The sequence below is a fragment of the Pristiophorus japonicus genome, chromosome 14 (genome assembly GCF_044704955.1).
Source record: "Pristiophorus japonicus isolate sPriJap1 chromosome 14, sPriJap1.hap1, whole genome shotgun sequence".
Lineage (NCBI taxonomy): Eukaryota > Metazoa > Chordata > Chondrichthyes > Pristiophoridae > Pristiophorus > Pristiophorus japonicus.
This window is the reverse complement of record NC_091990.1, coordinates 130,684,978-130,711,318: the sequence shown is the minus strand read 5'-3', so window position 1 is coordinate 130,711,318 and position 26,341 is coordinate 130,684,978. Positions and strand designations below refer to the sequence as shown.

Sequence of the window (26,341 nt, the reverse complement as noted above, 5' to 3'; positions counted from 1 at the left end):
ACCAGCTCCCAGGAGGCAGGTCCACAGTTAAATATTAGAATGAGGCTGGTGTGCCTCATGGTGATCCACCATTTCAAATTTAACTCTGACTGGTCGGGTTTCCCGGGCCTCTGGACACACAGCAGCTAAAGGGAGGCGAGGATTGCTCGATCCAGGAGGTAAGTGCCTTCCCACTTACCTGCTGGATCCAGTGTCCCTGTCTCACCCATCCCCCGCGATCAGACAACATCACAACCCTTCTGATCTCTTCCCCCACCCCCTCTGAGGCCTCCGACCTCTTCCCTGCCCTCCGGCCCCTGATCGCCCTTCCGGTCTCCCTCCTGCGGCCCAAATCCTCCAAACACCTGCCCCCCCCCCCCCCCCCCCCCCCAGATCTTCCTCTAGCCCCAATCACCTTTCAAGAACACAAGAAATAGGAGCAAGAGTAGACCATTTGACCCCTCGAACCTGCTCCGCCATTTAATATCATGGCTGTTATGATCGTGGACTCAGTTCCACTTCCCTGCCTGCTCCCCATAACCCTTTACTCCCTTATCGCTCAAAAATCTGTCTATCTCCGCCTTAAATATATTCAATGATTTCAGCCTCCACAGCTCTCTGCGGCAGAGAATTCCACAGATTTACAACCCTCTGAGACAAGAAATTCCTCCTCATCTCAATTTTAAATGGGCGGTCCCTTATTCTGAGACTATGCCCCCTAGTTTTAATTTCTCCTATGAGTGGAAATATACTCTGTGCATCAAACTTGTCCAGCCCTCTCATTATCTTATGTTTCGATAAGATCACCTCTCATTCTTCTGAACTCGAATGAGTATGGACCCAACCTACTCAACCTATCTTCATAAGTTAACCCCCTCATCTCTGGAATCAACCTAATGAACCTTCTCTGAACAGCCTCCAATGCAAATATATCCTTCCTTAAATACGGAGACTAATGTAACCCCGCCCCCCCTCCCCCGATCCCATCTTCCTCCAGCCCCCGTTCCTACAATCCCTCCCTGCTCTCGGTGGCCTAGTGCCACAGGCCTATTTGCCCGACAGTCAGCCAACCTCTCAATCTGGCTGGCTGTGGGTGGGAAACAGAGCTTTGAAATGCTCATCAGGCCCTACTGTTAAATTGGGCAGGGCCTGTGGGAAGCCCTTCTCCAGGGTTTCCCAGCTGCTTTCTGGCCCCGTGCCCTGCTCCTGACCCGCCTCAAGATTAAAATTGTGGCCAAAGTGTTACAATTAGTTGTAAAAAAAAAGATGATTAAAATGTCTCGCTGAACACTCTAAGCTAACATTGTAACCCAACAAGTTTTTCAAATGTTAAGACCTTTTTGTCAGTCTTCTCCTATTTATTCACCCATTTCTTCCTTTATATCCTGTAAGTACTGACTCACGCTGGAGTGCAATGCCATAAGCATTGGCAGTTCTCTAGTGTCTAATCGCTCAAATGGCGCCTGTGTTAACCTTGATGAGTGTCACCAGGCTATTCAACTCTTGGGCGAGCACAGAAGAACCATTACTGACTTAGAATCTATTATCCACGAGCATGCACTTTCCAGCAGGACTCACCAGATAGTGCTCAGGGTGCTGGACCGTGGCTGATGCTTTTTTTTCACGTCACCAATTTCAGAACAATTGAGGCTAATTACCAGTCTATTTCCACTCTGGCTGAAATCAGCTAACCCAGTTCAAACCTGGAATTTAACCTGTGACCTTCCTGGTATGTATGACTTTATACCACAGTTGGCAACTCAGTTGTACACTAAATCCTCAAGTGTGTTACTAATATTTGTACTGAATAGTCCTTTTCCCTCTTGACGTCTTTCCATATTCTGTGGTTGGGCAACCGCCCAACACTTTTCAGCCCTGCTGTATTCTGGGCTGCTAGGAGGGTTGTGAAAGCAACCCAGTTTGACTTTTAATCTGATCGCTTTTATTCCCACCTTGCCCCTTCCTGAAAGGAACTTGTTTGTGGAAATTTTCAGTTGCAAATCCACATTCTTCTACCGGACTGCACTACCAGTTTTTCAGTGCTATTGTGTATATATAATTTCGGCATATTTTCATGTGTTTTGTGGGGGTATTATGACATTTTTAAAAAGAAGCCTTCTATTGTTAAATTTCTTAGGTGCCAATAGGCTGACATTGCAAGATTCCAGCATTCTTCAGCCAATGGGACTTGCTATACTTGGAGAACACATTTATTGGATTGACCGTCAGCAACAGATGATTGAGTGCATAGAAAAGACTAATGGAAACCAACGTACAAGAATTCAGGGCAGAATAGTTCATCTCACTGGTATCCACGCAGTAGAAGAGCTGGATGTAGAAGAATTCAGTATGTTTGTTTTGTTTCTTGATATTTTATAACACAACTGCACAGTAAATGTTTTGTGACATCACAAACCATGCCTGTGGTAATAGATTGTAAATGAATGTAGTTCAACTGTTGCAATCTTTCCACGCTAACATTTTTAAACAGGCTTTGCTTTGTTTCCCTAAAGGAAAAAAGTCAAACTTACACAACAATGAAAGGATGCAAAGATGCATTGGGATCAAATATTTTATGGTGTTAAACCTGTGCAATTCACATCAAATTTGTTCATGGTTTGCTGCTATATTTCTATTTCAGTACACAGTACAAGAAATACATGTTATAATGTCTATAAATGTTGCAATTTATGCATGAAAATAGCTAATGAAATTAGGTGGTGAATGTAGTCATTAAATACATTTAATTCTTTGATGTTTAGACACTAAATCTTCAGAATTATATTTTGAAACAAATTGTATGTCCTAAACAGTTATTTAACACTCTGGCAGCCTTCACCCTGCAGCTCAATTTCCAACACTTTCAGTTATGACCTAGAATGGCTGCCTTGTAAACCTGACTGTGATGCACTGGAGGAAGATAAGGATCTGAAGTATTTATTGCTAGTACTAAAGTCCTGAGTTATTTCTTCACAGGTTCACATCCTTGTTCCCGTGATAATGGTGGCTGCTCGCACATCTGCATTGCAAAAGGTGATGGGACACCACGGTGTTCGTGTCCAGTACACTTGGTGTTGTTACAGAACCTACTGACATGTGGAGGTACTGTACCCTTATATCACAGTTTTATCTCTTGAAATCCCTTTCTTCAGTTTATTATCTTACTGCAGAACATTTGGATGTCAGTGACATATCAGTCCACAGTAAAAACTGCTCTTCAATTTAAATCACAAAGTGTCACTTTAGTCCTGCTCATTCACTTAGTTTTGAAAAACTAAATTACTCTGAGATAAACATCAGCATTGTAACTAGTGGTTAAATCTTTGAAAAATCTATTCACTTAAAATGTTATTAGAATTTCAAATTCTGCCTTCTGTGCACCTATTAAAGATTTTGACCTCTGTTTGCACTTGTAGCAAGTTATCCATCTCAATATTACCCTCCGGGGGTGCGAATAGTGAAGGGACGTATTCCCCTCCAGGGAGAAAAAGAAAATTTAAACAAGACACATTTCCCATCCTAATGGCTATCCTATGACACTTACTTAAAAACATGTGTGCGCAAGAATGGGATGCGGGTCAGCTGTGGTCTACTCCATGATATAGAAGGCTGATCAATCAAAGGCTGGTGGCCCCTGTATTATCAGAAGTGGAACACACCCCAGGCAATGTGGTTGGTCAGCAGCAAGGGTACTGTATGTCTCCACACAAACAACACAAGGCTGATTAAGATCTCCCCCCCAAAAAAAAATCATAATTTATGGGCCCTCTCATAATGTAATTGAAGCAACTGAGCGGCCCTAAGACTATCTAGGATCTATTTGGAATGGTGCTTAAGGAGAAGAAATAAATTTTTTTTTTAAATCCCTTTCCTGGTATCATACCTACGTTTTACCCCTGCCTGCTACTTTCTATAACCGTATCATCAACGCCCATCCTGTCCACAATACCAAAAGATCCTGCCAGCATTCTACGAGCAGCCCACAGCCCTTGACTGACTGCTTGATGTCTGAAATTCTGTCCTGCTAAAAATGTGCAGAGAGTTCTTGAAAAATATTAGCATTATCAGGAGGAGTGAGCTCAGCACATTCCCACACACAGCACATGAACAGCGCTGATATCAGTGGCACAGCATGGGGGCCACATAATTGGCCTGTGGATACTCAGTGTCTCGATTCACACATGAAGAATGGCAAATGAGGGTGATGGTGCTGCCATCGCATGGCGCCAAGGTCTCTTCCAAGGCAACCCCTCGATCCGCGACTTCCACCACGTAGAAGCAAATGGGCAGCAGGCGCGTGGGAACCCCACTAATTCCAAGTTCCCCTCCAAGTTGCGCACCATCCTGAATATTGTCATTCCTACATCGTTGCTGGGTCAACATCTTTCTGTAACAGCGCTGTGGGAGTACCTTCACCACACAGAAGGCGACTCACTGCCAGCTTCTCAAGGGCAACTAGAGATGGGCAGCGAATGCTGACTTTGCCAGCGGCGCCCACATCCAAAGAAGAATAAAAAAAACATATATCCTGGCATGTATTGCAGCTTCAGGAAAGAAGAGGGGAAGGGAGGGTAGAAAATGAGGAGCGCTGAAGAAGGAAGAAAAAGCAGATTCAGATTTGAGTCCTACAGCTTTCTGATATTCCAGTCTGAAACCTACATTTGATGGATTTTAGGGAAAGAGGTTTAAGTAAATGTACAACATTAACAATGAAAAGTTTATTCTTAAAGAAAGGCGTTCATTTATATAGCACCTTTCATGGCCACCGGATGTCTCAAAGCGCTTTACAGCTAATTAAGTACTTTTGGAGTGTAGTCACTGTTGTAATGTAGGAATAATTAAACTAAATATTACACATTTTCTTTCAGAACCACCGACCTGTTCACCAGAGCAATTTACATGTGCTACTGGCGAGATTGATTGTATCCCAATGGCGTGGCGCTGTGATGGCATTGCAGAATGTGTTGATGCTAGCGATGAGGAAAACTGTCCAATCTGTTCTGCCAACCATTTTCAGTGTGAAAAGGGCCAATGCATTGATGGACGTTTGCGATGTAATGGTGAAATAGATTGTCAGGATAAATCGGATGAGGAAAACTGTGATGGTAACCTTTTTAAAATCTTAATAACTAGTTAGTATTCAAGTGTATATTGGTTTGGATAGTGTGGTTTAATCTAATCTTTCATCACCTGTGAAAATTAACATTCAACTTCAGTCCTTCGTCAAAAAATAAAGATTGATTTTAACTTGTTTGTCACTAAAGACACCATTTGGCATCCTCTGTCCAATCGTTGCCAGCTTAGTTTTGTTGTTGTCGAAATAGCTACGCAGCAATCAGTGACATCACACAGGCAGTGTTAATGAGTCAAAGCAGAAAGGTGAAACAAAATGTAATTAAAACAATTTAGTATGGATAGATTGAGCAACGGTCAAACTGTTTTTTTTTTAAATTTTAAATCCTTCAGATCCTCATGCATTTTGTGAGTATTGTAACTACAGGACTACTGGCCCAGCATTTCAGTGATTGCTAATCTTAGCAACAATGTAGAGCTGAGAAAAGGGCAGCAGAATGTTGGGAGAAAATGCCACTGGACAATTTGGTCCTGCCTAGCATCCCTCAAGAAGTTAAGAGGTAGCAAGAAATGAGGGTAAAAGCCAAGTTAACATGTGAAGTTGCTTGGTAATGTCAGTAATGAAGAACTTGTGCAGCATTTCTTAGTTCCAAAGTTAAGTGAATTTGTTACGCACTGAGGTTCTCTCCTATGCACACCATATTCTCTCATTATGTGCCAATTTTGTCTTTAAGTATAAGAGCGGTGGGGATTAAGATATAATGGTAAATTTGTTGATTCTGTGCTCTCAGTAGGAAGCTGCACTTGAAGAATTGGTTCAACTGGGTTGTAGTCCTAACTCCAACCTGCACTCACTTCGCGTGTGCTCCCTGGGGACAGCACATGATTGGTGAATTTACCCTATAGTCATTTGGCACATGGAAATTCTTTCCTGCAGGATATTATTTTTCTCTTTCGCTGGCATTTATTGTTGCATAACCCTGCATATAACTTTTACAACTGTTATATTTCCTTCATGGGAACCAGTGGATGTAGTATATTTGGATTCCAGAAGGCATTCAATAAGGTGCCACATAAAAGGTTGCTACGGGTCATGGGGTTGGGGGTAATATATTAACATGGATAGAGGATTTGTTCATGGACAGAAAACAGAAAGTGGGGATAAAAGGATAATTTTCAGGTTGGCAAGCTGTAACTAATGGGGTGGTGCAAGGATCAGTGCCTGGGCCTCAGCTATTTACAATCTATATTATGACTTAGATGAAGGGAGCGAGTGTAATGTAGTATCCAAGTTTACTGACTATACAAAACTAGATGGGAAAGTAAGCTGTGAGGAGGACACAAGGAGCCTGCACAGGTTAAGTGAGTGGCCAATAAAGTGGCACAAGGATTATAATGTGAAGAAATGTGAGGTTATTCATTGTGGTAGGAACAATAGAAAAACAGAATATTTTTTAAATGGTGAACTATTAAATATTGGTGTTCAGTGAGATTTAGGTGTCCTCATACAGGAGAGACAGAGATAGGAACATAGAAAATAGGTGCAGGAGTAGGCCATTCGGCCCTTCGAGCCTGCACCACCATTCAATATGATCATGGCTAATCATGCACTTCAGTATCCCATTCCTACTTTCTCTCCATATCCCTTGATCCCTTTAGTCGTAAGGGCCACATCTAACTTCCTTTTGAATATATCTAACTAACTGGCCTCAATAACTATCTGTGGGAGATAATTCCACATGCTCACAACTCTGAGTGAAGAAGTTTCTCCTCATCTCGGTCCTAAATGGCTTACCACTTATCCTTAGACTGTGATCCCTGGTTCTGGACTTCCCCAACATCGGGAACATTCTTCCTGCATCTAACCTGTCCAATCCCGTCGGAATTTTATATGTTTCTATGAGATCCCCTCTCATTCTTCTAAATTCCATTGAATATGCCTAGTCTTTCTTCATATGTCAGTCCTGTCATACCGGGATCAGTCTGGTGAATCTTCGCTGCATTCCCTCAATAGCAAGAATGTCCTTCCTCAGATTAGGAGACCAAAACTGTACACAATATTCAAGATGTGGCCTCACCAAGGCCCTGTACAACTGTAGTAAGACCTCCCTGCTCCTATACTCAAATCCTCTCGCTATGAAGGCCAACATGCCATTTGCCTTCACCGCCTGTTGTACCTGTCGGCCAAGTTAGCATGCAGGTACAACGAGCAATTAGGAAGGCAAATGGCATGCTGGCCATTATTGCAAGAGGGTTGGAGTACAAGAGTAAGGACGTTGTGCTACAATTGTACAGGGCTTTGGTGAGACCACACCTGGAGTACTGTGCACAGTTTTGATCTCCTTAACTGAGGAAGGATATACTTGCCTTAGAGGCGACGCAATGAAGGTTCACTAGATTGATTCCTGGGATGAGACGGTTGTCCTATGAGGAGAGATTGAGTAGACTGGGCCTGTTCTCTCGAGTTTAGAAGAATGAGGGGTGATCTCATTGAAACAAAGAAGATTCTGACGGGGATTGATGCTGAGAGGTTGTTTCCTCTGGCTAAAGAGTCTAGAACTAGCGGGCATAGTCTCAGGATAAGGGGTCAGCCATTTAAGATTGAGATGAGGAGGAATTTCTTCACTCAGAAGGTGGTGAATCTTTGGAATTATCTGCCCCAGAGGGCTGTGGATGCTGAATCATTGAGTATATTCAAGGCTGAGATAGATACATTTTTGGACTCTCGGGTAATTAAGGGAGATGTGGATCGGGTGGGAAAGTGGAGTTGAGGTTAAAGATCAGCCATAGTGTTGAACGACGAAGGAATCTTGAGGGGCCGTATGGCATACTCCTGCTTTTAATTCTTAGTCTCTTAAGCCTATACTGTTGCTATTCATGCCTTATGGGCTTTTATTTAGTTACGTACCTCCTCCCAGGTCCCCGAGACATAGTGGCCAAAATTGGCAGTAACCGCTGCAAGGCAGGACTTCCTGCGCCCGGCGCAGAAGTCCTGCCCCGGCAGTGAAATTTAGGTTACCGCCCCCGAGAGGAAGTGGAGCACAATGTCGCGCACTCCACTTCCTCTCTGGGCGCTAAACACAGGAGTTTTTCAACACTACACATAGCGCAGGCGAGAGCACAGGGCCTTCCCCTTCCGTTAAAGAGGAGGGCACGCTGCCGATTCTACATCGGGGAGAAGGGACCACCACTTCACAATCGGTGGAGCGGGGTGCTATGGCAGCAGCCCGACACAGAAGCGATGTGCCGGACTGCAACATCGCAGCATAGACCCCACGAATTGGAAAAGGCAAGGCCGCGACGGGTAAGCGGTCATATTTTTTAAAGTATGCACTGTCCTCCCCTCTTATTTTCGCCTCGCGAGCTGAGTGAGGCCTGGTTCGCAACCCGCAAAACTGGGACGGGGCGCTACCGAATTTTCGCTCCGGGTGCGAAAACGGACCGCTGTGCACAAGTGACGGTGTCGGCGCAGCGGCCCCCGAGCGCTACCGGCAGGAGCGGGATGCTACTGGTTTGTGCCTCTGCTAACTCCTGTGGAATTTCATGGGAGGCGATAGTGGCCCTGGATGAGAAATCGTTTGCGCGGTCAGCACTAACAGGAGGCGCAAATCACGTGACTTTCTCCCCCATAGAGTTGACTCCGTTATTCTGTTCACCCACATTTGAAAGGCCTAATTGTTAAATTAGGTTTATTTTTGTTCACGATTGGGGCTCAGATACTCAAAGTTTGTCCCACAGCTGCACTATCACACTCAAGGAACACATTAGTTGTTTGATGTACATTAAATGATCATTATTGCAGGTGAGTGTGATTTACCGGTACTTTTTCATGGCTGCTGATGATGAAATCATACTCTCTGATATCACACATTGCATTACCATTTCATTAATATTGGAGAAAATGTGCTTTTTCCCTATTTTTGGCAAAATGAGAGATATTGGGCCCTAGATTTCTATCAGTAGAAGTGTTCTGAAGGCTGTCATAGAAAGTTGGCATGCAGGTACAGCAGGCGGTGAAGAAGGCAAATGGTATGTTGGCTTTCATAGCTAGGGAATTTGAGTATAGGAGCAGGGAGGTCTTACTGCAATTGTACAGTGCCTTGGTGAGGCCTTAGCTGGAATATTGTGTTCAGTTTTGGTCTAATCTGAGGAAGGACGTTCTTGCTATTGAGGGAGTGCAGCGAAGGTTCGCCAGACTGATTCCCGGGATGGCTGGACTGACATATGAGGAGAGACTGGATCAACTGGGCCTTTACACACTGAAGTTTAGAAGGATGAGAGGGGATCCCATAGAAACGTGCAAGATTCTGACGGGACAGGACAGGTTAGATGCGGGAAGAATGTTCCCAATGTTGGGGAAGTTCAGAACCAGGGGACACAGTCTTAGGATAAGGGGTGGGCCATTTAGGACTGAGATGAGGAGAAACTTCTTCACTCAGAGAGTTGTTAATCTGTGGAATTCCCTGCCGCAGAGAGTTGTTGATGCCAGTTCATTGGATGTATTCAAGAGGGAGTTAGATATGGCCCTTACGGCTAAAGGGATCAAGGGGTGTGGAGAGAAAGCGGGAAAGGGGTACTGAGGTGATTGATCAGCCATGATCTTATTGAATGGTGGTGCAGGCTCGAAGGGCCGAATGGCCTACTCCTGCACCTATTTTCTATATTTCTATGTAAATAAGAGTTCCTCTAGTGGTAGACACTGGGTACTGCAACACTACAATTTGCTCCATCCGTTCCATGGGCCTGGAATTTGCGATCGGAATAACACTGTCAGCGCTGACCATTGTAACTGGGTATATCGCTCATCAATCTTTGGCATCCCACATGCCAAATTACATAAGAAATAGGAGCAGTAGTTTTCCATACCGCCCCTCGAACCTGCTCTGCCATTCATTGAAATCATGGCTGAACTTCTTTATCAACTCCACTTTCCCGCTCTATCCCCATATCCCTTAAATGGGTTAATCCGGAAGTTGCTGCCAGAGATACCCCGCTCCTTCACCGGGTGCACTGTAACAGTCTTCGCCAATTGACTCAGCATTGAAAGACATGCAACAGTGTGAACTTGGGGTACTTGCTCACTAGTTCCCCACTAAAGTTGCCAGAAAATGTTAGGACTGGTGCAATCAGGACCAAGTGAATTTTAACGGCGCGATGTGATAATTACTGCTAAGCAACCTCTTTGGCCCTGAAAATATAATTTTGCAAGTGTGGAGTCTCATTTCTTCGGAAATTAATTCATGTTGGAGATTTATTTTAAAGTAAAATTTAAAATATTTTTTGTTTACTTTTTTTAATCTGTCTCTTTTATCTCTCTCTCTCTCTCTCTCATTTTTCTTTCCCAATCTCTATTTTGCTTTCTGTACATAATTTAAATCTAATTTCTAATTCTTCCGACACTGTGTGGCTCAGTTGAGGATTCTTTAATCTGATTGGTTGCAGCACTTCGCTGTTTCTTTACCCAGCTCACAGATGCACTGCAGAGAGCACCGCGCTGGCTCAGATGCTGGATTTGAGCAAGTCTGCTCAAAAGCCTGCAAAAGCTTTGTGGGCAGCTGTCATTGAGGTGAATGGCGAGCATCGTACCTTACCCGCAGACCGCAAAATCCAGGCCTTCCATGGTGTTTGGTAACATTGAAATGCTGTCCTGAAAAAGGAGAATCTGAGGAATTACTAATTGAAGATTTTGCGGTTCTAGATAAGGTTTTATGGGTTATTTAACTTTTTAAAATCAAGTTTATTCAGAAATGTTAATCATTTGCATTAATAGGAAAAGGACAGTGCAGGGGAGAATACTCTTAGAATAAATACTCCGCCCCTTTCTAAACAGATAAAGACCACAAACCTGTATAAAGAAGATAGGATACTTTATTTTCCAGTCCCATGAAGATTTGCTATTTTTCATCTCCACAACTAGTCCTGAGATGGTCAGCTGCTGACAACTGCAGGATAACTCTATTATAAATGGTGCTAATTCTTTCTCGACCTGAAAGATGTCAAAACCTGGAGAATAAGTGTTGGGTGACTATACAACATCACTAGGTTTCCCCAGATTAGACATCAACATCAAGATGTAGCACTATTTCCAGTGGAGCTATTCTCTTATGTTCGCATAGCTGAGGCTAGCTGAATGACTCACAAAGAAGTATCCAAATCCAAATGACAGGTTTCATAAGAAACAAAACATAAAAGTCAAATATCCACTTTCTCCTAACCAGCAGGATTTTATTTTAGCAGCACTTCATATTGAAAGTATATCCACCTATATTTTCCTTTTCTTTTAACTATGGCTATTAATTTAATTCTGCTACAATGTATTCTTAGTAGAATTCTTGCATTGTTCTGTTTAAACTACAGAGAACGTCATACTGGCCGGTTTTACCTCATTGTTTTCAAGCTTTCAAAATGTTTTACTTATTCTTCAAAACTGGTAACTAATTGTGCTTTCCCTTAATTCCAGTGATTTGTCGTTCTAACCAGTTCCGTTGCAACAGTGGTGAGTGCATTTTGAAGAAGCAGTGTTGCAACTCATTTCCTGATTGCCACGATGGATCAGACGAACTTTTTTGTGGTTAGTATCTGTTCATCCACCACAGTATTTTTCAACTTCTGCGGCCCTCAGGATGTACCAAGAAGGACATGTTCTGGCTCTTGAAGCAGAACATGTGAAGCACTCTTTTGAAACATGATCCAACAATTTTTAAAAATTAAACTTTTCTTTGAGCTACACTTTTTCTTTTGATATTCTGGCGATCATTAAGATGATGAATAGAAAGTTGCCATTCTTCCACACCCAGTTTCTGCTTCACACACATCCTGGCCAGGTACCGCAATTTGATGCTACTGCATCAATGATATTTCCATTTCCTACCCTAGCTCTCATTGTGGCTTGAGTTGGAATACCACCAAATTAAAGCAGCTCTTTGCTGTAACCTTTACAGGAAGTGAATTTCACTTGAGGCTCATTTATATGTATAAGAAAGACTTGGATTTATATAGCGCCTTTCACGACCACCAGATGTCTCAAAGCACTTTGCAACCAATGAAGTACTTTTGGAGTGTAGTCACTGTTGTATGGCAAATTAATGTATCTGTGTAAGTATATGAACTGAGTGCTTTGCTTTCTCCGTTAGTACCCTATGTAGCTAAATATTCAATTTTGAAGAAGCATAATTACTAATTTTAATAATTCATGTATATACTATTAAGAAAGAACAAACATTTAAAAGCACCTTATCACATCCTCAACTTCCCAGTAGTGCCTCACATCCTTTTGAAGCGCAGCTACTGTTCTTGGCTAGGCAAAACAGTTAGTTACAGCAAGGTCCCACAAACAGTAAATAAGAAGGATGTTATTGGTTGAGGGAACAATTTTGGCCACAACGTCTTTTTTTTTGAATGGTGCCATGGGATATTGTACATCCATAAAAACAGACAGACTGGATCTTGAGTAAACATCTCATCTCCAACGATGCTTCATTCCCTCAGTACTGCACTAAAGTGCATATCTTAATTATGTTCTGAAGTTCTGGACCCATGAATTGATTCAGAGGTGAAAGTGCTATCAACTGAGCCAAGCTGACGCTTACCGGTTAAAATGAACATGTTTCATCTATTCAGTGTTGCTCATAACGCTTTATGACTAGTTGCTGCACTGGAAGACCTTCAAATGATATGTTAATAATATATTCTGATTGTAATTGCAATATAAATACTAAAGTTCTTTAGTTAGTGATCGACTTGATTTTGGGATAACTTCTCAAGACAGTAATCTGCTTTCTTCCCATCAGAATTAACTAAAGCTTCAGTGAATGAATTCCAGTCTCACAGCAATGCAATTGGACCTGTTATTGGTATAATCCTTTCACTCTTTGTAATGGGTGGTATGTACTTCGTCTGTCAGCGAGTCGTCTGTCGCCGCTACAAGGGACCCAATGGACCTTTTCCACATGAATATATCAGTGGAGCCCCACATGTTCCCCTTAATTTTACTGCTCCCAGCAGTTCCCAACATGGCACTTTCACTGGTAAGGAATCCAGGTTATCGCTGATGTTAATGGTTGATTTGGGTGTTTGCTTTGCATAATTTATGCTAAATGAGGTGCAATTTGCATGTTTCTGAACAATGTTGCATATTTGTGTGAAAATTAACACATACCATCTTCTGGTTTTCTGTAATATTGCAATATAATTATACAATAATGGCCTGTTAAGTTGCCAAAGTAATACACAATGCCAACAGCTATCAGTGGCTATGTATGTCACATATTCTATGTTATAAGTGTTCATTAATTGATATACTTTCTTGTCTTGCTTAAAGTTTTTTTTTTAAGTGTTTTAAAGCTTTTGGCTTTGACAGTTGAAAAATATTTTAGTACCTTTTTTGCTAGTCGGCAACTGGCTGAGCTATTTTTGATGGGAGAGCTATGTAGTCTGGCTGTGCAGTAGGATTTTAGAATTGCACATAACTTTCCTACGTGAGATCATCTGTACTTCTTTTATTCTGCATAATTAACCTTTTATTTCGTGTTCTATGTTGAGTTAACTGGTCTCAGCTGGGACAGCAATTGGGTGCTCTGGAGGGGGGAAATCAACCAATCCTTCTATGACACATGCCAGAAAATGTGCCTGCTAACACCCACAGGCCAGACTCATCTAAAGAGAATGGCCACTTGGGTGAGGTACCGAACAACTTCTGGAACCAATGGACTGTACCCCAACATAAATCAGCATTGTCAGGAGGGGAAGGAGACTGCGACTGCCGTCAAATTTGATGTAATGTTAGAATAAAATTTAGGTTGAGATTCCATTTTTTAATGAGGTAGATTTTTCATATGATGAAGTAAAATGTAAAGATTATTGGGCCGAAATTGCCACTCCCGATAAGACCTCTGGCCGCCTGAAAGAGGCGGCCACGGGCCAGCGCAGAATGGCCGCCGACTCTCCGTGGAGGGGCCACCATTTTGTAAATTGACCTTCGTGAGTTTTGGACTACCATGTCGGCCTGACAATTATGGCCCTGGGCACAATCAGGCCGCTAGCAGGCAACCTGGCACCCTCTCTTGGGTGCCAGGCCACTGGCCCGGCCAAAACCCTCCCTGATAGCCCAGTGTTTGTCACTGGAGTGGCCGCAGAGTTCCCAGCGGCCTTTCCCTTTAACTGAAGGGGAGAGACATTGTGACGCGCCAGCACGGCGCTGTTGACTGGCATAGGTTTCAGCGGAGAAAAACTTAAAAAACCAGAGGGCGTGCCTCGTTTCGGGCAGAGGGCAATTTCTACCCCTATGTAATTGTTTTCATTTAAATGTATTGTCAATGAAGGTTGGAATGAAAATGCCAATATAGACACAATTCTGATTGTCTTGTCAGCTTTTTAGGAGTCTTTTGCACAAACATTTTAATAGATCATTGTGTAACATTATATTTTCCTTTGTAGGCATGTCTTGTGGCAAATCCATGATCAGCTCCATGAGTCTAATGGGAGGGAGTAGTGGGGCCCCACTGTATGATAGAAATCATGTGACTGGGGCCTCATCCAGCAGTTCATCGAGCACAAAAGGAATCTTCTATCCACAGGTGTGCACTTATCATGTGTTCAGTATCAGTGTCAATTATAAGAATATTCTCAATAATTTTGAAATGAGGTTCTCCTCCTTCAAAGCTACAGTGTTCTGCTCATAGCTTTATGCACAAAAATGGACTGACTTTATAAACAAAAAATCCCTGTTAATTGAAATAAAATTCCTGTTCAATGAGATTTAGAACATTAAATCAGATGTGGTTCCTGGTAAGTTCCTTCTTTGTCAGAGTACACTGTATATCAGTGATGTGTTTTTTTTGGAGCTCAAGTGCCATGACATGACTAAAAGGGAACTTTGGTTGTTGAATTGTCAGCATTCCCCTGCTCCAGAGATTTTCTTTCTCTTTGTCCACCTGTCTCTCTGCCCCCCCCCCCCCCCCCCGCTCTCTCTGTAGTCTTCCCCCTCCCCCATCCTTGGTTTATTTAGCCTCTTTCTATCTCCAACCTTTGTGCCTGCTGCTTCTCACTCGGTCCTCACCCTCGCCCCACCCAATCAACCCGCAGGTTTTTTTTATATATATTTCACATTTTTTATGTTCCTTTACTGTGGAATAGAGAAAATCTTTCCACAGAGGATATCAATTAATTTTGCTGTGATGAGGATTAGTGATAAACCCCACGTTTTAAATTACAGGTTTGTATGGTTTCTATCTGTTGACCTGATTTTTTTTTCTTCCTAGTCCCTCTAATGTGGTAGGGTTACACTACATGTTTTTTGTATTATTTTTGCTAAGAAAGTTTTATGTTTGGACAACTGCGAGCTAAGGAAATGTTGAAATGGAACTGAAATGTTGAATTGCAAGTCTTTGCAGTGGAAAGGATTGTGTGGGATATCACGGCTTTTCTGTTTGTATATGTTGTAGTGCTTCCATATCTCAGTTTCGAGGGGCTCAATTTTCCCCAAAGCTGTTTTTTGGCATACTTGAAGAGTTATGTCCCCGTTTTTTGGGGGACAAAGTACACCAAAAAAAAGTCATCCAAATTTTCCCGTTTGAATTCTTCACTTTGACGTCGCCGAGCCTTTCGTTTAGTTTTGGGGGTGGAGCCTAAGATTTGCGCCAACTCTCCCCCCAACTCTCCCTCCACTCTCTCTCCCCTCTCTGCTGCTGCCGTCCGGCCCTGGAACTGCTTCTGCTGCGCCAATTTTCTTAACTGCCCCGAAGGTTTTCCCACAGAGACCGCATACGCCGTCCTAAGAAAAATTGGAGTAAATCGTAGTTGGCCAAACCTGCTTAAATGGCCAGAGTTGGTGCGGGTGGCAGGTTACGCCCCCATGACACAAAAAAACTAACTTTAAAAAATCGTAACTAATTGAGTTACGCTGGCACACAATCTTTGGGGAAACTTTGATTTTTTTCAATTTTAGGCCCAAAAAACGGCACAAATCACTGGGGAAAATTGAGCCCTAGGAGAGGTGTAAGATTCAGACTAGGATGCCTCACCTTCAAATGTTTCTTCTCTTCCTGTATGTTACTCTGCTATGTGCCTTGTCCTGCTGATGATACATTTCATGCTGGCACACAGTCAGTTTGTCAAGTCATAAAAAATTTCCACTGAATCCATAAAAAAGCAAAGGTATTGCACTGCCATGTGTCTGAGAACATTAACTTCAGTTAATTAATAACAACTTGCACTTATATAGTGCCTCTAACACAGTAAAACATCACAAGACACCTCATAGGAACGTTATCAAACAAAATTTGACACCAAGCCACATAAGATATTATGGCAGATGATCAAAAGTTTGGTTAAAGAGGTAGGTTTTAAGAAGCGTTTTAAAGGAGGAAAGAGAGGTAGAGAGATGCAGTGCCTCTGCCTCAACTCATCTGCTGCTGAAACCCTCTTCCATGCCTTTGCACCTCTAGACTTGACTATTCGAATGCACTCCCATATTCTACCCTCCGTAAACTTGAGGTGATCCAAAACTCGGCTGCCTGTGTCCTAACTCACACCAAGTTCCGCTCGCCCATCACCCCTGTGCTCACTGACCTACATTAACTCCTGGTTAAGCAATGCCGTGATTTCAAAATTCTCATCCTTGTTTTCAAATCCCTCCATGACCTCTTCGGTCAAAGATGGGAGGCCAGCCAGGAGTGCGGTGGAATAGTTATGTCTAAAGGTTTGTCTGAAAAGAAAATTTGAAGTTGAGGCACCCTGGTTTGCTTTGGCTCCTCCTAGTGGCCAAATTCAGTATGCCATTGGCAGTTAGTTTGGTAAAAGTCACTTCCTCACAGTCGGCTCAGGAGCACTTGAGGGAGAGGTTAGAAAGGATTTTTTTTTAATTCAAAATGGGAGCTGCTCAACAAATGGGCCAAATGCAAACCAAACTTTATATTCTAGAGATTATGGTAATATTTCAACACCAAAATATTACCAGTGATGCTTGATTTGGTCAAAGAATTTTGCAAAAGAAAATACGTTATAGAGACATTTAAGTGATCCTAGCAATAATTTTAGTTGTCGTCTCATCACCAGGCCTTCAATGTAACAACAGCAACAACTTGTGTTTATATAGCATCTGCAATATAGTAAAATGCCCCATGGTACTGTACAATGTTCCCTCTCATTGTTTTGGCCTGCATGGCCCCTTTAATGGGCTGCATGGGCCATTCAAAATTCCGCACATCTACAGTTTCTCTATTTAAAAGCCGGCTGACAGGACCTGCAGGAAACGTTGGTACCATAGAGAGAAACATGAGGGAAAAACAGGAGCCAAGCCTAAGAAGGAGAGATTACGAGGGGTAACTAAAAGCTTTGTCAAAGAAGTGAGGTTAAAGGAGGGTCTTAAAGGAGTAGAGGGAGATAGGAAAGCATTTGGGTTTATGGAGAGAATTCCAGAGATTGGGACCTGTGCGACTGAAGGTACAGCCACTAGTGGTGTTGGTGGGTTTGGTGTGTGTATGGGGGGGGAGGGGAGAGTTGGGGTGTGGGGGAGGGGAGAGTTGGGGTGTGGGGGAGGGGGCGTTGGTGTGTGTGGGGGTGTTGGGGTGTGTGTGTGGTGGGGGGGTTATGGTGTGTGGGGGAGGTGGTTTTGGTCGGGGTGGGCAGCTCTTAAAGGGAAGGTACACTTTTCAATGGTCGTCAAGGTACAGTTTATTCCTGAGGCAGCAAGCAACATGAGATTATTTTCTTCATTTTGGTCAATGAGAAAAGCACTGGCTATAGGATAGAAATGTTTGTTTGAAGTTTGTGAAGGGAAATCTATGTTCAAAACGTTAATCTTAGTGATGCTTTAGTTAGGTGATTATTAGCCAGTTGTTCTGCACAAAAAAGTCACACAACCACATTAAATGTTTCGAAACAATTACAAACTTTCTCAATCACTTTTGTTTTTTAATAGATTTTGAACCCGCCTCCATCCCCAGCCACTGATCGTTCTCTCTATAATACCGAAGTGTGCTACTCCTCCAACAGTCCTTCCACTACCAGGTCTTACAGGTCTGTATAAGCCACTTGTTTCTGTTTTTTTTTAATCCAGTTATTATTAATGGTTGCAAGCACTAAAACATTTTAGAGGATAGAGATGCAATCAAGTAGTGTAATGGCTGAGATGCTCACGTTCTTAATGCTGAACACCACAGCAGTGCTTCTGGCGTTATAGAATTTAGAATATGCTTGTTAAAGCCAATGAAAGTTTCACATTCTCGGGACAGTTTTTGAGGATCACTTAATTAGACCTTTTTTAAAAACTTCTGCACTTGCAAAGCCTTTTTCTCCGTATTTGGAAGCGTCTAGAAACTATGGGGGCGAAATTGCCCCGCACCCCAATTGAGGGCAGATACCTTCCAGGGCCGGGACTTTTATCGCCCGGCCCAGAAGTCCCACCCCCAACGCAGAATTGGGCCTATCGCACCTCAAAGGAAGCGGAGCGCTGTCTCCGGCGCTCCACCTCCTTTGGGGGCAGGTCCCGAGGCACTACTGTGGCACTGTGTCCAGCGCTAACATGCTACATCTCCCCTTCCATTATAGGGGAAGGGCCGTTGTGCATTCAGCAGGCCCTTTGGTGGCTGCCACCAGGGCAGTGCGAGACCAGGCCGGCACCCAAAGCAGAGTGCCGGGCTGCATGATGGCAGCCCAGACCAAGCTAGGGCCGCCATCATCAAGCCAACCCGAGAGTCACCCGATGAAAAAGATGGCGGCCAGGGCCTCCCCTTTAAACAGTCCCCCGAGGGAGAGGGGGGATTTTCCCCGCGGGGCATTAAAGGGTTGGAGCTGGGCGGTGAGGGGTCGCTGCTTTACGTCATCGGCGGTTGTGCGGGGGAGTGGCACTGGCAGCACCTCCCGAACCTCCAGGGCTCCCTCCCTCAGGCGAAAACTGCCTTGCGCCCCCCCAGTGGTGCTTACTGGCTATAAAAAGGGAAATTTCACCTCGTACCATTTTAGACTAAGAAATATTCCACAGCTAGGTCTCTAGACCTCCAAAATTGACTTCGATATTCACCCTCCATGCAGCAACAGCCCAGGTTTGATTTGGAGCTATTTAATATAGACCGTTTGATGATTGGAAAGTGTGACCTCGCAGGGAGTTATTCATCTTTGTATATTGTGAAAATATCTTCCTGAGGGAAAGAAATTCAACTGCTGAATCAGTCCATCTGCTTGCTTTATTTTAGTAACTTATCTTATGAAAATTCATAAGAATAAAGTGTGACAGATGCAATCATAAATGTAGCTGCGGGTATAGAAATTGTGCAGCAGTTTGCATGATACAATGTGACAATTCACACCTAAATAATCAAGTTACAGATTATTGTGGATTTGGTGTAACATCATTGTATTTTAATGCTGAAAATTTAGTGCATTAGCATTGATTTTGAAAGGAGCTATATACTGAAATTGTGCGGTCAAGTAATATGATAGAGGTTTGTGACCGTGATTCTCCAAGTTGCACTCTGATTCTTCAGTGTGCCCTCACAAGAAGGCAACCTGCAAAGGCCAGCTGTTTCCTCACAGGGAGGAAATGAAAATCAGAGAGCCAACCACACATGTCTCCAGCACCAATAGGTTAGTGTTGGTGGAGGTCTGACTGCAGCCTGTCACTGGGACTGAGAAATGCAGTTGCTGTGAGGAGTTAGCAGGAAGGGGGAATAAATGCCGTCATTGGTAGAATTTGGTAAATTTTTCATCTCGCCCAAATCAATATGCTAAATATAAATAAAACATCTTTTGATCTTAATTGCAAGCAGAATACTGCTACCAAGTGTGTGTGGTAGACGAGAAAACTACATTCACACGTTCCTCGCCACCTGCAGATAATGCATGGTTCAGTGGCAGTCGTGATACGTCTACTGTGTGACGTCTGTCGCTTGCTAACCTGGTGACAGGACAGAGAGAGGCAGGACCACTTCGAATAGTGTATTAATGAGCTGTCCGAATGTATTCAATTTACAATTATAGACATCTTAAGGCAAAAATGTACAGCTTAAATCTTGGCTTTAGCATGTAGTTTTTGCCCATTGCAATGAAGGGGAAAAACTAAATGATTTCTTTTCAATTTTACAGACATTACATTATGCAAAGTATTGCACCGCCTACAACTCCGTGCAGTACCGATGTGTGTGATAGTGATTATACCACAAGCCGATGGAAGAGTCCCAAATACTACATGGATCTGAACTCCGATTCAGATCCTTACCCACCACCCCCTACCCCTCGAAGTCCATACATGTCCGCAGAGGAGAACTGTGAAAGTTGTCCACCATCACCTTCCACAGAACGAAGCTACTTTCATCTCTGTCCACCCCCTCCATCTCCCTGTACAGATTCCTCATGACTCTATCAAAAGAAACATTTTTATAATTCTGTACATAGCTTTAAATACAAACAGAGAGAAAGTATATTTTATGAATTAAAAATAACAGATGGGCGGGATTATCTAAAGGACAGTGTACAGAGAATGTGAGCAGGTCGATCGGGGCAATGGAATTTTGTACAGTTGGAAAGGAAAGTATTTCTAACAGTCATTTTTTTTCAAGTAAATACACCACTTGCACCTTTGTGCCATATGTTTATTGTACAGAGCAAATGGGGAAGCAAAAGTATAAAAAGTTCACAAATGCTGGCACAGGCATGATGGGCCAAATGACCACCTCCTGTACTGTATGGTTCTCGTTAGGTGAAACCATATTAGAAATGAAATTATAAGATGCTATATTCATTGATACTAAATGGACAGTTGTTTCTTTTATACTTTTTCTACCTATTTATCAAAATTATATCTGCTGTTCTATAGAGTTTAAATACTTCATTGTTGATATTTCCAATCAGAATGTCAACATGTTCTGTTCTGATAACACGTTATTGAATTATGCTCAATACACACAACCCTCAGTACCAATTGCATGAACTTGGCGGACTCGATAATAAACCACTAGCCAGAATGTTCGTATGTTTAGAGTCATAGTCGGTTAGCATACTATCCTTTCATGTCAAGGATCTGTGTTTGGAATCAGTCCAAATCAATCAGATTACAGTCTGTTATCTTTTCTGTTTGTAAAGATACTGCATGAAATGTATTTAAGCAGCATCAATCCAGCTTCTAGAGAGTGCAGGTTCATCGCAGAATAACAACCCACAACTCTGTTGTAAATTAGTATCGTCACTCAGAGGAATCTTGATGTGGGAAATAATAGTATCACACAGGTATCTTTTAAGGAGTGCACGTCTGAGGTCGGGATGAAAATACATTGAGCAGAATAGAAGGATTTTACTCTATAATTGACCTGGGAGGTGTTGGACAATGCCTCTAGCTGTCAATGGTTTTTAAAAAAAAAATAATGTTCCCATCCACTTAACACAGATATTCCTCACTTTGGTGAGCTCAAAATTTTCCCATAAAACATTACAGGGCAAAGTTCTCGCTGATTGTTGTGTGATTTGTATTTTAACATTAAATTATTTATCGTGAATAATGAAACCAAAATTTTTTTCATTCAAAATTATTTTAATGTTTGGCTTTTTTCCTTTGCTTGTATGTACAGAAAGTTGTAGCTATCACTGCTGAAAATGTTTGTAGCGTGCCCATTGTAAATCAGTTAAAGGACTTGCACACTAATAATAAATAAGTAAGATTTTGTCGGATTGCCAAGCTGCCTTATTTATCCAAAGCATGAATGTGCATGCTTGTACCACTAATTTGCTGTGGCAGCATTGTACTTAAGATGAGGAACTGTGGACCGACCGCCTTTTGATATCATTGCGGTACACAGCATCTTTAATTCCAACAAAGGGTCTTTTATGGAAAATTGTCATAATACCAACTTACTTTTTAAACAGTTAAAAGGCTTTCCATTCTTAAGATTTACCTCTTAGCACTATTAAAGTTAAAAGTATATTTTATCTAATTTCATTGTGTTATTTATAAAATGCTATTACTCACAGATTATATGTCTAATTTTCAGCAGCACCACTCTGTATACAGTAAAATTACTATTTCTGTTACAATGACACTGACTTTAGCTATACAAGACAAAATATTATGCAGAACTTTATATCCAATCTTTTCTTCTATTGTCTTTATTATAATAACTGGTAGTGTTTTACTTAAGTCCCATAAAATGTGTAGAACCCAGTTTGCTGCATTTGTATTAACTGTTCAATTTCAGGCTGTGATTGAATTGTCTAATCATTACAGTAAGGGCACTTTATGTTCTTACATTTCAAAATATGCCTTGCTACTTTGGGGTGAAATATGAGCATACTGCTGACCTACCTATCTCTGAAACATTGTGTGTTAAAGCAGAGAGACAGGTTTCAGATTGTACTCCTTTTCAGTTTTAACTTGGCATACTACACTTGCGCATCATTTCTTTAAGATCATACTTTAGAGAAATATGAAACCTTGTTGATGTAATCATATGTGATCAGTCTCATTACGGCAAAAGTGATGTTTTAACCCTTCCATCAATACATTTTTATTTTTCATTCATTTTGGTGCACAGTGTATTAAAGTCCATCACAAATGCAAGTCAAACAGCACTTACAAGGCTGAGGCAGAGTTTGTATAGATCAAGCACATGAAAGCCTACGTACTTAGTTCCTACATTCTTTGGTTTTAGTTTAAGTAGCTGCCTCAAGTCTTCTATCAAATTTCAATTAGTAATGGTCATCTTTTCTTCATTATCAATTGAAGTTGAATAGCTTACTTGCAAATGCCAAATATAACTGGATTTAAGAGATGCTCGGTAATCATGTGTTTTTTAATGATTAGGCTGTAGAGTTTGGTAGCACTGTAATCTCAATGAGATTATTTGAAAGCAATCAGTGCCAACAATTTGGGAGGGGAGGGGGAAGCTATATTTACTGTGGGGAAACATATTGGTCCCAGTGCCTCCCCCTATTAAATGCCTGCATGCCACCTCTTGTTTAAGTATAGAAAGCCCCTTTGAGTGTCGCTGATCTGGGCAAGTTTAATATGGTCAGCTACACAATGTTGGGGGTTTCTTGTAAGTGTTCAATAAATGGTTTATTAGTGTGCAACAGCATACCATTCACAGTTTTTGTTAATGTTGCATCATTTATAAAATCATTGGCTTGTTTATATGCTATAACAATCTTTCAGTCCAGTAAGTCTTGGGACATTGGTTTTTCCACATGAGCCACCTAGTCTAATCCCACTCTCATGCAATCTTCCCAGATATACCATTTAATAGTCCTTATTTTCAAGCAACTATCTAATCTCCTTTTAAAAGAATTAATGGTTTCTGCTTCAACAATGATTTGTGATAAATTCCAGATTCTAGCAACTGAGAATTTTTTTCTAACACTCCCTTCAATTTGTGCCACTTTGTTGCTGTCTTGCCACCAGTGGAAACAATCAATTGCTATTAAACTCGCCATAGCTCTTCATAGTCTTGAAGACCTCTATCAGGTCACCTCTTAAAACAGAAAGTGCTGAATAACACACAGCAAATCAGTCAGCATCTGTGGAAAGAACAAGCCAGTTAATGTAATTTTTCATCAGAACTGAAGAATGAACAAGCATTGAAAAAGAATCTGGCTGAGATCTTTAGATCAGACAATGGGAAAGAAACAAAAGAAATTCAAGACATACGAGAAACAAAACATGTGAATAACTGCAGTGGGAGATAAATTAGGTCCGAAATTGAAACGGGAGAAGCTTGCAAAACTGGGTGGGATCCACTGGCCCAAAGAGGAAAAAAAGCAGGCCAGCATCAAGGGTACAGACTACCCCACCAGGACTGTGTTCTGATAAAGAATCTCCAATTGAGGCGTCAGTGTCTACCTCCCCTCCCCCCCCCCCCCGCCCCCGGCCCAAAAGACCCATCACACATTGTCAGCATTAACCACCTTCATTCCAGTGAAAAAGCCTTACTTTCCCAAATATCTCTTCGTAATTGTAACTCTATTCTTGACAACTTTCTAGTAAATCGACACTGCATACTTTCCATTGATTTTACATCCTCTCATAATCATCATAGGCAGTCCCTCGAAATCGAGGAAGACTTGCTTCCGCTCTAAAAGTGAGTTCTTAGGTGACTGAACAGTCCAATATGGGAATTACAGTCACTGTCACAGGCGGGACAGACAGTCGTTGAAGGAAAGGGTGGGTGGGTCTGGTTTGCCGCACCCTTCTTCCGCTGCCTGTGCTTGGTTTCTGCATGCTCGCGACGATGAGACTCGAGATGCTCAGCGCCCTCCCGGATGCACTTCCTCTACTTAGGGCAGTCTTTGGCCAGGGACTCCCAGGTGTCGGTGGAGCTATTGCATTTTTATCAAGGAGGCTTTGAGGGTGTCCTGGAAATGTTTCCTCTGCCCACCTTGGGCTCGCTTGCCATGTAGGAGTTCCTCCCACAATAGGGTGCCCAACATTATACAGAGTATTCAAGTTGTATTCCAAAGCTCTTGAACAAGTTCGGAATTACCTCCTTGATTTTCTATCCTGCTTTCCTTTGTATAGCCTTATCCACTTGTGCTGCAGCCTTTTAATGACCTGTGTATTTGCACATCATTATCCCTCTGCTGCTCTACTCCATTTAAAATATTACATTTATGGTGTATTTCCTTTCCCTATTTTAATTTCCAAATTTACTTCACATATTTTTACATTGAACTGCAGCTACCTCCTATCTGACCATCTGTGTCATCCTGCAGACAGTCACAATTATTGTCACAATTTGCCATGCTTCCCATATGGCATTTTTGATACTGTTCCTCAAATCCCAAGTCCAGACCTTTTTTAATAAAATTTCAGGCTGTCTGATCTGTAGGTTAGTTAGGTTTTGTTGCATTAGCTTTCTGGTAGAATAAACTTTGACATGGATACGACTGAAAACAGTGCTTTATATTCCAATTTGTTGTCTGTTACAGTTTCCACTCATCTCCCTAGCCGCATGTGTTCTTCCTGTAATGAAACCACATCAGTCTGCATAAATGTTACCCTTGAGTTATAATCATTCAACATTCCTCCTCCTGGCTGTTTCCTTTATTACACACAATTCATTTACAACCTTGTATCATAGATAAACATGCAGATTTTTCCCATGCACATACACTTTAATTCTGTCTACCCTTATTCAAGCACATGCCTGTTTAACTGCCCTGTTACTTGTGTAAGTGCTTAAAATCTATTCTGATTTTGTTTAGTCATATTCCAAATTTAAGATCTCAATATCTTAGTGTCTGTGCTGCACAATAATGTCGTCGACTATTGCTGTACAGTTGCCACTGATGTGGAAGCATCCAATTAGCATCCCCTCTTTGACCACCATTTTAATTTATTCCTAAGTTATGTGTGAATTGTAGCAAACTCTCAAATTTCTATTCTTAGCAAGCATTAGAGGAATGGAAGGAGACAAAGGTTTAACCCACAGAGTCATTTCAATATTTAAATTATTTCCATCTCTGCGAAAGAGTAATATTTTCTCAGTTCAAGCATTCTCTTCTCCACATAAATGATTCGTGAACATTATTCCATGCTTTAAATTTTTTTTTACCATTTTAAGCCCCCCCCAGTACATCTTACCAATCTCAAGACAAAGAGATAGCAAGAACCTGCTCCATTTAGCAGTGCTGTTCTTCATTTAGCCACTAGGTGGTAGACAAGAACAAACTGAAGCAAAAAATAAACCCAATCCTCATTTTTGTTGACAAAGCTAAGATCATGAACTTACAATGTGAGGAATTATGAATATAGATATGCATCCTAACTGTGTGGCACAGTATGTTTGAGCACCAACCAATACATGGTACCACTCCAGCATGCAATACTGTGGCTAGGTCGGCTAGCTGGACCAAAGGTCTTCAATATGAAACCGTTACTATGTTACCTTCTGATCAATCAAGACCATTAACGTTTTCACAGAGGGCCAGACAATTAAGTCTAATGTCTGTCAAATTTCCCTGTATTTTGAATTAAAATACATTTTTTTGTAAAATAGTTTATAATGAATACCTACTTCCAGTTTAACAATCTGTTTAGTACTCATACATAATTACCTGAAAGTGAGAGTACAGATAGAGAAAGTCATAAAAACAAATAGCCAATAGCAACATGGTTCTATAACTAGGTGCAGAGAGTACAAGAGTAAAGTTAAATTTATACAAAATATTGATCAGACTAATTAAAGAGATCTGGGAATACAGATACATAAATCGTTAAAAGTAGCAACACAAATTGATAAAGCTATGTAGAGTGCAAAGTGCTTGAGTTCATTTTGAGGAGTAGAATAGAAAAGCAGGAAGCTAATGT

General features: G+C 41.8%; 1 protein-coding gene and 1 long non-coding RNA gene across 3 annotated transcripts in view; one reads left to right on the top strand and one right to left on the bottom strand.

Annotated features, from left to right (window-relative positions):
• lrp5 (low density lipoprotein receptor-related protein 5) overlaps positions 1–21,939 on the top strand; it is a 229,763-nt gene extending 207,824 nt beyond the window's left edge. For both annotated transcript variants that reach the window (XM_070899615.1, XM_070899616.1), the window contains 8 exons: positions 2,117–2,326; positions 2,956–3,081; positions 4,848–5,084; positions 11,513–11,623; positions 12,843–13,079; positions 14,488–14,627; positions 17,972–18,069; positions 20,134–21,939. In XM_070899615.1, coding sequence (XP_070755716.1) covers positions 2,117–2,326; positions 2,956–3,081; positions 4,848–5,084; positions 11,513–11,623; positions 12,843–13,079; positions 14,488–14,627; positions 17,972–18,069; positions 20,134–20,404 — 1,430 coding nt within the window. In that variant the 3' untranslated portion in view covers positions 20,405–21,939. The remainder of the gene's footprint in view (positions 1–2,116; positions 2,327–2,955; positions 3,082–4,847; positions 5,085–11,512; positions 11,624–12,842; positions 13,080–14,487; positions 14,628–17,971; positions 18,070–20,133) is intronic.
• Positions 1–26,341, bottom strand: part of LOC139280106 (uncharacterized) — a 58,045-nt gene that overhangs the window by 12,228 nt on the left and 19,476 nt on the right. The gene's annotated exons all lie outside the window — the stretch shown is intronic.